The following is a 14,268-nucleotide window of genomic DNA, read 5'->3' on the forward strand; positions in this document are numbered from 1 at the left end:
TTGCCAAAGAGCCCTCTGCAGCCTGACTCCCAGAACAGATCACCTGCCTTCCAGGAACCCACTTTTCCTGTTGCGTTTATTCCTGTCTCCTGGCAGCCAACAGATCTGTTTGGGTGCCCAGGGGGAAAGATTAGCATGGCCCATTTTCTTTCGTGCCAAAGAGGCTTAGCACCTTCTCAAGTTAACTATGGCTTTCTGGATCCTACCAGGGCATGGGCTGGTCCAGCAAGTAGATCCTTAATCCTCCTGTGTTGGGGTGGAGGTGGGGAGTGGGACTTGGGAGTGGAGAGCGTGAGGGAAGAAGGCAAAATATTCCTGGAATCTGTAAAGTAGGACCAAACAGTACCTGACTCACAGTGCCCCCGTGTGGTGGACTAAGGGAAGCTCATCTCCACTCTACCCGCAACAAGGAGCCAGCCCTATGTGCCTTTACAGACACTGAACTCAGCTGCAAAGTACTCAGCTCAAGCTACTAAATCAAAGAAGGGAAACTGAGGACCCAGATGGGAAAGTAATTAACCCAAGATGATATGTAAAGTTATCAATCACGGGTCCCAAGTATTTTTTTAATGACATTCCCTGACCCATCAGTACAGGAATAATCACTATGTGGTGAATGTCTATTACTTTGGAGGTTGATTGTAGGGCAGAGACCTCATTCACAGAGCTCACCTACAGACTTAGCAGGCTGCATCTTGCTTAATCCTAAACAACAGCGGGTGTAGTGGCTGCTACTTACTCCATCTTACTAAGGAGAACCTGAGCTTCCGAAGGACAGCATGAAACTTGCCCCGCCACAAGGCTGCAGGCAGGATATTCAAGGTTCTACTCACAAACAATTCCAACCCAACCCATCAGAAGTCTCAGAGGATGCTGGGTGTGGTGGCACCCGCCTGGGATCCCAGCCCTCGCAAGGTAAACATAGGAGGATCCCAAGTTCAAGGTCACCCTCAGTTACATAATGAGCATGCGCTCCATGAGACTCGGTCTTTAAAAAATTAACTAACAGTCAACGAAATCACTGAAGGACTCAAGCATGCTGGCAAATGCCTGTAAAGTCTCCACTGTGGAGACTGAAAATCTTGAATTTAAAGCTAGTCTATATGCTTCCTAGCAAGCTGGAAGACAGCCAGAGTCGAATAGTGAACACACTGTCACAGAAGGGTTTACTGGAGAGCAGGGCGGGATCACGCTAAGGTCTGAAGGACTAGCAAATAAAACGGCATGCAAGCCGGGTGGTGGTGGCGGCGGCGGCGGCGGCGGCGGCGGCGGCGGCGGCGCACGCCTTTAATCCCAGCACTCGGGAGGCAGAGGCCGGCGGATCTCTGTGAGTTCGAGGCCAGCCTGAGCTACCAAGTGAGTTCCAGGAGAGGCGCAAAGCTACACAGAGAAACCCTGTCTCGGAAAAAAAAAAAAAAAAAAAAAAAACGGCATGCAAATGGGACAAGAAAGATCAAAAAGCCTATAGCCAATCCAGCTAGCTGCCAGTGCTGAAAGTGCAGTTGCCCCAGTGATTCCCCACAGGGGAGTTCAGCCTACAGAAACAAGTGTGGGGAGAGTGAATACCTGAGGCTTTCTATCTCGAGGTTTGTAACAGCTAGATATTGGAAATCAATCACCCGCTTGACTGGCATTAGGGAACGTGTTAAATAAATTACTGTGCATCCAGATCAAAATATGATGTGGCTTTGGAGCAGGTGACATAACTGTGTAGACCGGGGCAAGGGGAAATATCTGAGCAAAGCAATTTAGGAAAAGGTGCATGTAGTATGACCCCGTTTAAAACAAAACAAAACAAAAAAATCCCAGAACAAAAACACAGCTGTCAACTCTAGTTCTCTGCACTTGACTGGAGAAAGAATTTTTATTTGTTTTTAGTTTGTTTGTTTGTTTGTTTTGTAACAGGTAATCTTTAACTCAGCATATCATTTTTATAAAATATCTGGGATAAAAATACTGTTTCCTATCCAGAAGGAATTTACAATCTAGGTAGTGAAGAAGAACTCGGCCAGGCCTGGGACACGGCTTGACGATATTAACCAACAAGAAATGAAATAGTGACATGAAATCTGCCTGAATGTGTCCAGTGGGGTGCAGAATAAAGAAATCACAGTAACTTAGCTGGGGGAGATCAGAGCAGAGTTCCTGGTGCAGGCTGAAGGCTGGACAGGACGTTTTGGTCCTCTGTATCCTCTAGTTCTACATCCAAGAGGTTCAGTGGGTGAAGGAGCTTGCCACCAAGCCTGATGACCTGAGTTCAGTACCCCAGGTCCACATGGAAGACAGCTAACTCTGCAAAGATGTCTTGTGAGATCTATGCCCACTCCATGGCATGTGCCGGCCTAACACAAAATTAAATAAATAAATAATTTACATATAAATTTGAGGGTAAAGATTGCAACTGTACTCAAGAGGCACAAACTTCTTTTTTTTTTCTTGCTATTCCGCAAACACTGTAGTATAACAGATACTTGTGTGTCATTTATATTGTACTAGGTGTTATAAGTTGTTGACTTCTGATCAGTCACCTAAGGATGGTGCAAAGGGCAAGGGAGACCGCAGGGAGGTCACATGCAAATCACGCAGCTTTTTACAAAAGCAACCTGAGTAGCCACCGATTTTCATGTTTACAGGAGGTCCTGGAACCACTCTGGTGCTGATGCAGAGACATGTGTGCATTTCAAAACACCCCTCATTTGTGATTATTTTTAAGGTGCCAGATCATTTGTCAAGGGTTTAATGTGGATATTTTCTTTCTTTCTCTTTTCTCCTTTATTTCTTCCTCTTTCTTCCTTTTTTTCTTTTTTCATTTCTGTTTTGTTTTTGTTTTTTGAGACAGAGATTCTTGTGGCCCAGGCTGACCTTGAAACTGAATACATAGTTGACAATAACCTTGAGCTCCTAATCCACCTCTCACGTGCTGGAATTTTAGATGTGTGCCACCACGCCCCATGTACATAGATAGTTTCATGGACTCAAAACATTCTATGACACAATTATTTTTCCCACTTTATAGATGAGAAACTGAGAGGACTAATTAACACTTCTAAAGTCCAGCAGTCCACTCCCCACACTGGGCCGGGTCATTTAAATTCTGCATTCAGTCACCTCTCACACTGCCCAAACTGTCAGAGAGCAAAGAATGCCTTTGACTCACAGGAATGACCAGCATAAGGCTACAGATTCGCATGAGGAAAACCGTCATCAGGCCTCTGCCTCGACTTTGCAAGGCCATGGCTGTAGGAGGGCATTTTGTAAGAAGGTTTTAGCACAGGCCTCGAACACAACACACAGTGCAGATGGTGGCTTGGATGAACACCAGCCATTGGCATTCTTGTGATTTGGGTAGTTATTCGATTCACTGCCATCCTCAACAAGTTGGACACCAGGCAAATTACAAGGTTTATCCTCAGCAAACGGGCTGTCTTGCTCTGGATCCTTCCCACCTCTGGTCACATCGTGTCCAGAGCCACCATACTGGTTCCCATAGGCCCCCATGCAAAGGAGTGGACTGGCTGGCTTTGTGCTCATCAGCATGTGCCTCCTATGGTGGTGCGTAAGGCTTCCAAGATTCATCATTCTTGTTCCTTTTCCTATTTTGTCAAAACCTTTTTCCTGGATCCTCAGGCTCTGTTATGGAAAGAAGCCCATAGCCTAAGACATACAGCTCAGTCCCATCACAGGACACTGTGTGCTCACATACTCTCAGCTACATTTCAGAAGGGGTCTTCTGTACAGTGTCTCAATCCAAAGCTGTATCTTTGGATTAAGTGATGTGACCACAAGCCTTTTGCTGTAGTCTTTGTCAGAATTAGAGCATGAAGCAGCACCCTTAGCTGTCTCAGCTCCACAAACCCGGACTGCAGCCCACTTCCATGTTTCCCCGAGTTTAAAGATGAGGCCCGTTAACACTAACACACAGGTAGCATTCTTTCCAGGTATAAACTCCTGGCTATCTTAGGCCTGCTCCAGGAGCCCAGCCAATCCCACAAGAGCCACCACCACTGGACTGCCACACGGAGAAGAATTGGAACTTGGCAGAACAATAAGGCAAACCTCAAATGACCAAGAAGGTGAAATGTCCCCAGAGAGGAATGCAAGTACAGCCCAGGATCAAAGATGGGAATTCTTTTTAAATGCATTTTATTTATTTGTTTGTTTGGGTAGGGGCGCATAGCAAGCAAGTGGAAGCCATAGGCCAGCTTTCAGGACAGGGATTCTAGAAGCACCCATATCACTTGAAAATACTCTATCCATTCATCGAGTTAGATTTAACAATCCACAGGTCAGGCTCACAGTGTGACAGGGCACATGAGACAGACCATGAAAGTCTATATACCACAGGCTGTGTGGTGGAGTAAGAGCATGGTTTGAAAGTACAAAATGTTCTGTAAACTATAGTCCTGTTGTTTTAAATATGTACATAAGTAAATACAACAGGAAAACCTGAGAATGGATCATAAAGAGGATTGCAAGTTTGAATCCAGCCTGCTACATACCTAGATCCTATCTCAAAAATGTTGTTTAAATGTGATCTTTCTGCATTATAAAGTTTTGCTTGTTTTTAAAATAGGTATCTTTTCATTGCTTTTTTTTATATCTCTTCTTTTTCTAAAAAGAATGTTAATGGTCAAATCTTTTTATTTAAAAACTTATTTTGTATTCAGATAGAATTTAGTTTCAGGGCCTGCTAAATTACAGACATGTTGTGTAACCAGGGGCAAATCACTTAACCACTCCAGGTCTCGGTTGCCTCATATTTAAAATAGAAATTGTTTTTAATTTGACATTGCCATAAAATGATTTAGGGTCTCAAATTCTGAGAGTAAGCTAACCGTATTTGTGGATCGTAGCATCTCCTCATCATCAGTCTGTGCCAAGCTCTCTCTTACTTTATTGATTTATTGCCTTTTATCCCCATTTCCTAGTCCATGTCCATCTGCCTCCACCCCTAGGCAAACATTAAGTGTTTCATATGGTTTTGTGATGTGTTTTTTAATTTGAAAATGTTTCTGCAAAACACATATGGTTGTTTGGTGAATTGCTTAAATGAAATCATTCATAAATCTCACCCTGGTTTACACTTCTTACCCCATGAAGAGTGGTGTAGTTAGACTCCTCCCATATTGCCATAAGGTATGTCATCCTGGGTCATAAGTGCTACACATTATCTGGGTTTGCATGCGCCTCCCTTCTATTTCCCCCAGTTTTCTCCTATTCTCTGTCACCACAAACAATACTATCAAAACATCCTCCTACGTGCGGCCTTATGATCCTAGGCTGTGGCCTGGAACAAAATGGCCCAGATCAAAGTGTGTGCACACTTAGTTGAATCAAGTAATGCCAGCATCTTCTCCCAGATGTCTACACAACCTGTGCCCTTAGCAGGCAAAGTCAGGAGTGCCTATGTCCCCACAGCCTTACTTGGCAACTTTCTAATGTTTTCTATCATCTTAAAAGACATGTTTTATCTCTTCTGTTTTAATGTTTTTACCTGCCTGATACTTGGAGCATCTTATCTGCATTCATGTGAAGTATCTGTTTTCTTTACCCACATATTTTTTTTCCTTTGAGTACACTGCTGCTGGATTTCTTATTTTATCTTGGTTTTGTTTTGGGGTGTTTTGCATCTTTGGCTGGCTAGTTAGTTGGTTGGAAGATTTTTGTTGTTAATTTTGGTTTTTCAGTGTTGGCTTGTTTGTTTGTTTTTAGACAGAATCTTATTTTGTACTGCAGACTAACCTGACTCTGTAGCCCAAACTGGCCTAGAAATATGTATTCCAGGATGACCTCAAATTTTTAGCAATCCTCCTGCCTCAGCTTCCTGAGCATTGGGATTACGGGCATAAGCCAGCCTGTAGATTTTTTTAATTTAATTTGTTTTTTTAACTTTATTTGAGGTGGTGAAGATGTGGGGGTCAGAGGCCAAACTACAGGAACCAGTTGCCTCTTTTCACCGTATTGGTTCCAGGACTCCAACTCATTGCCTGGCTTAATGGCAACCACCTTTACCCACTGAGTTGCCTCTCCAGCAGACAAGGAGGGAGGCCTAATGTTGTTTGTTTTTGTGGTCCTTGGAATTGAACCTGAGGCCTTGCACACAAGAACTCTACCACTGGGATGCATGCTCAGCTCTTTAGGATGCATGCTCAGCTCTTTTTCTGTGTTAGAGGGTTTCTTGTATTCTAAATATCAACCTTTTAGCTGTCTGAGAGAATATGAATAACTTCTTCTATTCTTGCCTTGTGAATTATCCTTTTGAAGCAATATGTCATTTTTCTTTGTTCCAAAATTTTCTTAAAGTCTTTCAAGCTGTCTTCTTTTACTGTTAAGAGTCAATGTCATGCATTTGGGGTTTTTAACATGGCTCCTATTCGCTATGGGAACAAATTGGTACATATTTTCTAGCCTTTTGGGAAGGATAAAATGATATAGGTAAAGCACCTTGCATAGGCAAAAGAGGTGTGTGTGCCATTACAGGTGATCGTTAAGAACGCGTGGGTAGCCGGGCGGTGGTGGCGCACGCCTTTAATCCCAGCACTCGGGAGGCAGAGCCAGGCGGATCTCTGTGAGTTCGAGGCCAGCCTGGACTACCAAGTGAGTTCCAGGAGAGGCGCAAAGCTGCACAGAGAAACCCTGTCTCGAAAAACCAAAAAAAAAAAAAAAAGAACGCGTGGGTAAAAGGAGTAAGTGCTGACCTACGACACCTAACAGTTGGGACTGTAGAATCCGCTTACCCAAATCAGGGGAGGGTTCATAGACAGAGGGGGAGTTACTGCGTTGGGATTCAGTCTTCTTTCTTTCTTTCTTTCTTTCTTTCTTTCTTTTTTTCTTTCTTTCTTTCTTTCTTTCTTTCTTTCTTATTTCTTTATCTTTATTTTTTTGTAAACCTGAAACTCACTAGAGAACCAGGCTCGCCTTGAACTGACAGAGATCCACATACTTCTGTCTCCCAAGTGCTAGGATTAAAAGTGAACGGCACCATACCCGGCTCATCTTTTGTTTGTTTGTTTGTTTGTTTGTGGTTTTGTTTTGTTTTATTGAGACAGAGTTTCTCTGTGTAATTGCCCTGTCTATCCTGGAACTCACCCTGCAGACCAGGTTGGCCTCAAACTCAAAGAGATTCACCTGTCTCTGCCTCCGGAGTCCTGGGTTTAGAGGTGTGCACCACCAGCACCCAGCTCTTTTTTTTTTTTTTAATGTGTGTCTATGTGTGTATCTGTGTGAGTGCATCTGCACGTGTGTGTAGTGTTCCCAGAGGCCAGAAGAGGGAGTCAGATGCATTGGATCTGGAGTTAAAAGCTGTTGGGAATTTCTCTGTTTGGTCGCTGGGATCCAAACTCTGGTCTTTGTAATAAAGCAGCAAGCCTTCTTGACCAACGAGCTTCTGTCCCAGCCCCAAAGTAATTTATTCATTTCAAAACGGGAAAGGCTAGCCTGCAGGGGTAGAAAATCATCTGGGACAAGGCATGTGGGTGGGAAAGCTGCCATCAAACACAGCTGAGGAGAGAGTGTACTGACCAACTGCTGTCTTTTCTGTCTGCACCCCTGCAGGCTCCCTGTTCTCCACCCTAAAGCCCCCGGACGCCGTGTTCAAGGTGGTGTTCTGGCTGGGCTACTTCAACAGCTGCCTCAACCCCATCATCTACCCGTGCTCCAGCAAGGAGTTCAAGCGCGCCTTCATGCGTATCCTTGGGTGCCAGTGCCGCGGTGGCCGCCGCCGCCGCCGCCGTCGCCGTCTGGGCGGCTGCGCTTACACCTATCGGCCGTGGACGCGCGGCGGCTCGCTGGACCGATCGCAGTCGCGAAAGGACTCTCTGGACGACAGCGGCAGCTGCATGAGTGGCAGCCAGAGGACCCTGCCCTCGGCGTCGCCCAGCCCGGGCTACCTGGGTCGCGGAGCGCAGCCACCAGTGGAGCTGTGCGCCTTCCCCGAGTGGAAACCGGGAGCGCTGCTCAGCCTGCCAGAGCCTCCGGGCCGCCGCGGCCACCTCGACTCCGGGCCCCTCTTTACCTTCAAGCTCCTAGGTGAGCCCGAGAGTCCGGGTACCGAAGGCGACGCCAGCAACGGGAGCTGCGACGCCACGACCGACCTGGCCAATGGGCAGCCCGGCTTCAAGAGCAACATGCCGCTGGCGCCCGGGCACTTTTAGGGTCCCTTTCCTTCCCCCGCCCCATACACACCCCGGGGGGGGAGGACACCATCGTGGGGGGCGGGAGGGCGCGGGGGTGGGAGAAGTGTCAGCCCCGGGTAGACACAGGGTCGTAAGGGGACAAGGGGGGAGGGGGGGCGGGGAGAGGGGCAGCTGCTTTTCTGGCAGGGGCATGGGTGCCAGGTACAGCGGAGAGCTGGGCTGAGCATGCTGAGAGCCTGGGGGGCCCCCCGACGCCGGCCGGGACTTAAGTCTCTCTCTCTTCTCTCTCTGTATATATATAAAAAGAGTCCCTCTGTATGTATTTATCTGTGGGTACACGTGCGTGTGTCTGTGCGGTGTATGTGTGGGCTGCATGGGTGCGTGTGGGGGGCCTGCCCACCTGTGCGTGCTGGGGCGGAGCGAGTGTGCGCCCTGGCGACAGATATCAGGTTTGTTGTTCGTCTCTTGACTTTGTACTTCTCAAGCCCCTCCTTGTTCTCTGGTCAATGCTGGCACTTTGATGGGGTTGGAAACCAAGTCAGATATTAAAAATCATTCCTCCTGTGTGACTTTGAGTGATTTGTGAAGACAAGGAGGGCCTTGCATTTCCTCTTCCTTCAGGTCTGACCAAACCCAAGGTCATTTCTTTTGGGGCAGACAAGGGTGAGAGGGGCTAGACTATCATTATCAGTAGTACTGTTGTTATTATCACTATCATATTTATTATTATTATTATTATTATTATTATTATTATATTTGTTATTGTATTTAGTTGTAAGGGGTGCCATGGCAGGCATGGAGGCCAGAGAACAACTTGCAGGAGTCAATACCCCAGAAACTATAGACAATGTCATCCCAAAAAGTATATATACTTTTTAAAACATACATCATGTATCCTCCATCTAGGAGCCCATGAATTAAATCATGACCTCTAGATATACAGGTGTCATAAGCTGAACCAGAATTAACTCAGCCAAGTCCTTGTTTTTATAGACAGGGAACTGAGGTTAAGAATTTGGCAGGGGTCGGCTAGATGGCTGAGCAGGTAACAGTGTTCACTGCCAAGACTAACGACCTGAGGTGGATCCCAGGGACCCACATGGTGAAAGCAGGGAACTGAATCTGGCCAAGTTATCCTCTGACCTTCTCTAAGGCACTGTGCTATGTGCTATATGCATACACACACACACACACACACACACACACACACACACACACACACACACACAATGCAACAGCAACAATTTTTTAAAGAGCTGGGCAAAGTGTCACCAAAGTTACAAGAACCCATTCACTTTTCTTGTGTCCCCAGGACTGTGTCATCATACACCAACTGAGCACATCCTCCCAAAGGCCTCTGCTTGTTCCTACATAGACTAAGGGACCTAACGGGGGAGAAGTGGGGAAGAAGAAACAACTCGGGTCCTCCAAAAACATTTTATTAGCAACAGAAACCTCTTTCAAGTCATCCTTATGCGGGATCCTGATGGAAGAGAGTAAGAATGCAGAGGGGACAGAGTCCAGCCTCCTCAGCTTCCTTCTCCCTCAGTTCCTTGCCCCGGGCCTGTCCCAATCACCCTGGAGCCTCACAGCTCTGGTGGAGTGAAAGCAATTTGGAACAGCACAGTCTGGGGCCAAGTCCTGGCTCTGCACAGCCTCGGGCATGTCATCTTGCTACCTCTGACCTCCTTTCCCACTTCACCACCAGGCATGATCCTACAGCCCACCAGGAAGTACCAAGGTTCACTGGGGTTGTTCCCTGGTTGTAAACACTGACATGCAACTGTCTGGACAGATTGGAGTTACAAACTTGGATCTTGGAAATCTGAAACCACAGGCACCAAAGGCATTTCCTGCACTGCCTGGATACAGTTAGTTCATCAGTTTCTGGTATCTGGAGGTCACCCAGACATGATGGGGGGGGGGGGATATGGGGGGAGGAAGAGAGGGTTGTAGAGTGGTGGCAGCTGCCCGCCTCTTTCCAAAGTGAACATTGGCCAAGTGGTAGCTAGCACCCCCCAGAGAGTACTGGGCTCCAGATCAGCCTCAAGCCAAGCCAGCATGATGCTGGCCTCTCCACATCCCTCACTGTGTCCAGGCCCAGGAAGGGCAGTTTACCAGAAGCTGTGGGGATGGGCAGGTCCTCTCTGATCTGGACTCCAGCCTCACACAAAGCAGTAGCACTCTACCCTCTCCAGCCAGCCAGATGCTGTTGGTTCATTTGTCACCGCTCAGACATGCATCAGAGTAAATCTGCCAATCCAAGTAACGAAGCAAGTGGTTTGGCAAGCTGGATTGACAGATCTCCCTCCAGACCCAGGATCAAACCCCACCTCTGCCATTCAGCAGCTTGTCACATTCAGCAGCTTATGTCACAAGTCTAATCTCAATTTAATTTACTGTGAAAAAGTGGGCAATAAATATGGTATGTACTTTTAACCCTGAGAAGTTTGAAGGAGATGGGGAGGCTACAGCAGCCAGTGCCATGCCAGACACGTGGCGAACATTCAGTAAATGGCAGCTATGAGCAGAGGTATTCCTTATTCCGTTGTCTACATGGATATATGAAATTTAGAAAATTTGAATATACAGACCAAAATAAAAGAAAAGAACTTCAAGTTGTTCACAGTTTTCAGAGCCTTAGACCTCAAGATTCATTTCTTTGCAGGATTCTTTCTGCTCATTCCTTCCTTGAGACAGGTCTTGGTATATGTCCAAGAGCATCCTTCTGCCTCCACCTCCCAAGTGTTGGGCATATAGGTGTGTGCCACCATGCCTTGCCAGAGTTCATCTTTAAAAAGAAAAAGTTTGCCAGGCGGTGGTGGCGTACGCCTTTAATCCCAGCACTCGGGAGGCAGAGGCAGGTGGGTCTTTGTGAGTTCGAGGCCAGCCTGGTCTACGGAGCGAGATCCAGGAAAGATGCAAAGCTACACAGAGAAACCCTGTCTCAAAAAAACCAAAAAAAAAGAAAAGAAAAAGTTCATCACAGACTTAAAAGATGTTGTGGGCCAGAACTTACTTCTGCAACCTCAGGAAATTGAGGCTAGCCTGAGCTACCAAGTGAGATACTGTCTTAAGACAAACAAATTTAAAACGTGTGTGTGTGTGTGTGTGTGTGTGTGTGTGTGTGTGTGTGTGTGTGTGTGTATGGTTTCCTGAAGCCTGAAGAAGCCTAAAGAAGTATTACTCAAAGAGACCAGGCCAAAATAAAAGCAAAAATAAAACTTTAAAACATTGGTAAAAGTTGGACTAGTATAGCATGTCTGTAATCCCAGTACTTGGGAGGTGAGTCAGGAGGATAAGGAGTTCAAGGCCACCCTCTGCAACTCTGAGCTACATGAGACCCTTTCTCAAGAAAAATGATTTTTAAGTTAATAAAGTATTGCAGGTGGAATGATGAGGTGTCTCAGTGGATAGAGTGCTTCCTGCACAAGCATGGGGATCTGGGTTTGGATTTCCAGCACCCATAGAAAAAGCAGGACACTAGCCCCAGTCTACATCTGCAAGGCAGATGTACTTATGGCTGTACTTATGGCTCAGGGGACATAGAGGAAGAGGATGTGGAGGACTGTAAGAGCCAGAGGACCAGGATGCCTGCTGCTACATACTGTCTTCTAGACTAGACAGGGATGCCATACCCATGAACTCTCAGCAGCATGGCTATCTAAATAAGACCTGCCTAAAGACAACCCTAGTTCACATGCTAACTCAGGGGAGAGTTCACAAGGTCCCACCCCTAGAAAAAGAGCTACAGGCAATCCAATCAATGTCTGCTGAGAGGGGTCAATCAATCTTCTCTAGTGATGAACCCCCTGATAGATTATCTAAGCCCAAGTAGTCAGCCCTGAACATGTGTATGTAAGAGCAATACTAAATGGGCTCAATAGGGGGTGTGTGTGTGTGTGTGTGTGTGTGTGTGTGTGTGTGTGTGTAACAACAATAATTATAGAAGAGGTCATGAATTTGAGAGTGAGTGAAGGAAGCAAACACTGGAGGAGTGAAAGTGGGGAGAGAGATGGGTGGAAATTATATAAATACATACAAGATTCTCCAAAAAAATGTTTTTTAATTAAAAAAATTTTAAGCCAGGCACCATAGTGTGCAACTCTAACCCTAGGACTGGGGAGATGGAGACAGGTAGATCCTGGGGTTTGCTGGCCAGTCAGTCCAGCCAAAATGGCATGCTTTGGGTTCAGTGAGGGCTCCTGTCTCAAAAAATAAAGTGAAGAATGCTTGAGGAAGACGGCGATGTTGACCTCTGGCCTCCACATAAACATGCATCAGGTGAGCACAGCTGCTTGTTGCATATATGTGCACACACACACACACACACACACACACACACAATCACAAATGTGCACATGCACACCAAATTGCTGCTATTCCAAGAGTATGGTTGGGAAAAGGAAGCCTGGGTGTCTCAGACAGCACATCCTATGGGTGAGGAGCTGAAGAAGGGCGCACAGGACAGCAGCAAGTCTACACTGGGGTTCGAGTCAGTGTTCCTATGCAGACTAGGTACCCATGTGCTGAGCCTGAAAGGCTTGCATGTAAGCTGAGGATCTTTTAGCACCCACCCTGCAAGGTTAGGATGGGGAATAAATAAGACAAAATGCAAAAGAGTTTGCACAGATCAGCACTATCTCATTTTTTTGTTTTGGTTTGGTTTGGGGGACCGGGTTTTACCACATATCCACATTGCCTTGAACTTATTGTGTAGCTGAAGTGGGCCTCAAATTCACAGTTCCTCTGCCTCAGTCTCCCAAGTGCTGGGATTACAGGCATGTACCCCCATGCCCTCCATCCAGCCATTTTCAATATTTCCAGCATCAGCAGCTTCTTTAAATATCTGATGACATATCTTGGCATGGTAGCATAGGCCTGTGATCCTAACACTTGAGACATGTAGACAGGAAGATCGGGAGTTCAAGACCAGCCTGAGCTACATGGGATCTTGTCTCAAAAGATGGACCAGCAGGTACATGTGCTTTCCATAGAAGCCTGATGGCCTGAATTCAGTCTCTGGAGTCCACAATGGAAGGAGAGAACCAACTCCCAAAAGTTGTCTTCTGATCTTCACACATGGGCATGGCATACATGCACTGATAATAATAAATAATAAGTAACATTTATTCTTAAAATAATCTGATGGGGGGGCTGGAGAGATGGCTCAGAGGTTAAGAGCACTGGCTACTCTTCCAGAGGTCCTGAGTTCAATTCCCAGCAACCACATGGTGGCTCACAACCATCAATAATGAGATCTGGTGCCCTCTTCTGGCCTGCAGTCATACATGCTGTATAGATAATAAATAAATAAATTTTAAAATAATAATAATAATCTGATGGGGCTGGAGAGATGGTTCAGTGGTGAAGAGCACTTGTTGATTTTCAGAGGACCTGGTTCAGTTCCCAGCATCTACACCATGGCTTTCAACCACCCCAAACTCCTGCCTGTAGGATGTGACACTCTCTTCTGATTTCCAATAGCACCAGGCACATATGTGATGCACATACATACATGCAAGCAATTCATACACATAAAATAAATAAACCTAAAAAATTTAAATTTTAAATAGTCTCATGATAGCTAATGGAAAAATAAGCATAGTAAGCCTAGTTTCATGTTTTGTTTTTTTTTTTTTTTTTTTTTTTTTTTTTTAAAGATTTATTTATTTATTATGTATACAGTGTTCTGCCTGCATGTATGCCTACAAGCCAGAAGAGGGCACCAGATCTCATTACAGATGGTTGTGAGCCACCATGTGGTTGCTGGGAATTGAACTCAGGACCTCTGGAAGAGCAGTCAGTGCTCTTAACCTCTGAGCCATCTCTCCAGCCCCCTAGTTTCATGTTTTATTCATATGCCTTAAATCTCCTGATGAGCACATGAAAATCAGCTTATAGATTTCTCAATAAATCTAATTCCATCAAAATGCAGGAGAATCTAAATCCACAGAGGAAGGCAGTGAGAATGACGGGCCTGGCCTGTGTCCGATTTGAAAATGTAATGTAGAACAAGACCCAGATCCAGGCTCAGGGAAATCAGTGTGGCTAGAACATACTGGGTCAGCAATTGCCACATCAAGTGAGTCACAGGGGCAGATGGGCCACTCTCATTCTCAGTGGTTAGGCC

The 14,268-nt window shown here is 46.0% G+C and overlaps 1 protein-coding gene across 1 annotated transcript in view; it reads left to right on the forward strand.

The window, feature by feature from the left end:
• Nucleotides 1–8,211, forward strand: part of Adra1b (adrenoceptor alpha 1B) — a 58,673-nt gene extending 50,462 nt beyond the window's left edge. The window contains exon 2 of the mRNA XM_052756350.1: nt 7,555–8,211. Within this exon, the coding sequence (XP_052612310.1) occupies nt 7,555–8,153 (599 nt within the window). The 3' untranslated portion in view covers nt 8,154–8,211. The remainder of the gene's footprint in view (nt 1–7,554) is intronic.
• Nucleotides 8,212–14,268: the final 6,057 nt, after the last annotated feature.

This window comes from Peromyscus californicus, unplaced genomic scaffold (genome assembly GCF_007827085.1).
Source record: "Peromyscus californicus insignis strain IS unplaced genomic scaffold, ASM782708v3 Scaffold_3__1_contigs__length_106647218, whole genome shotgun sequence".
NCBI lineage: Eukaryota > Metazoa > Chordata > Mammalia > Rodentia > Cricetidae > Peromyscus > Peromyscus californicus.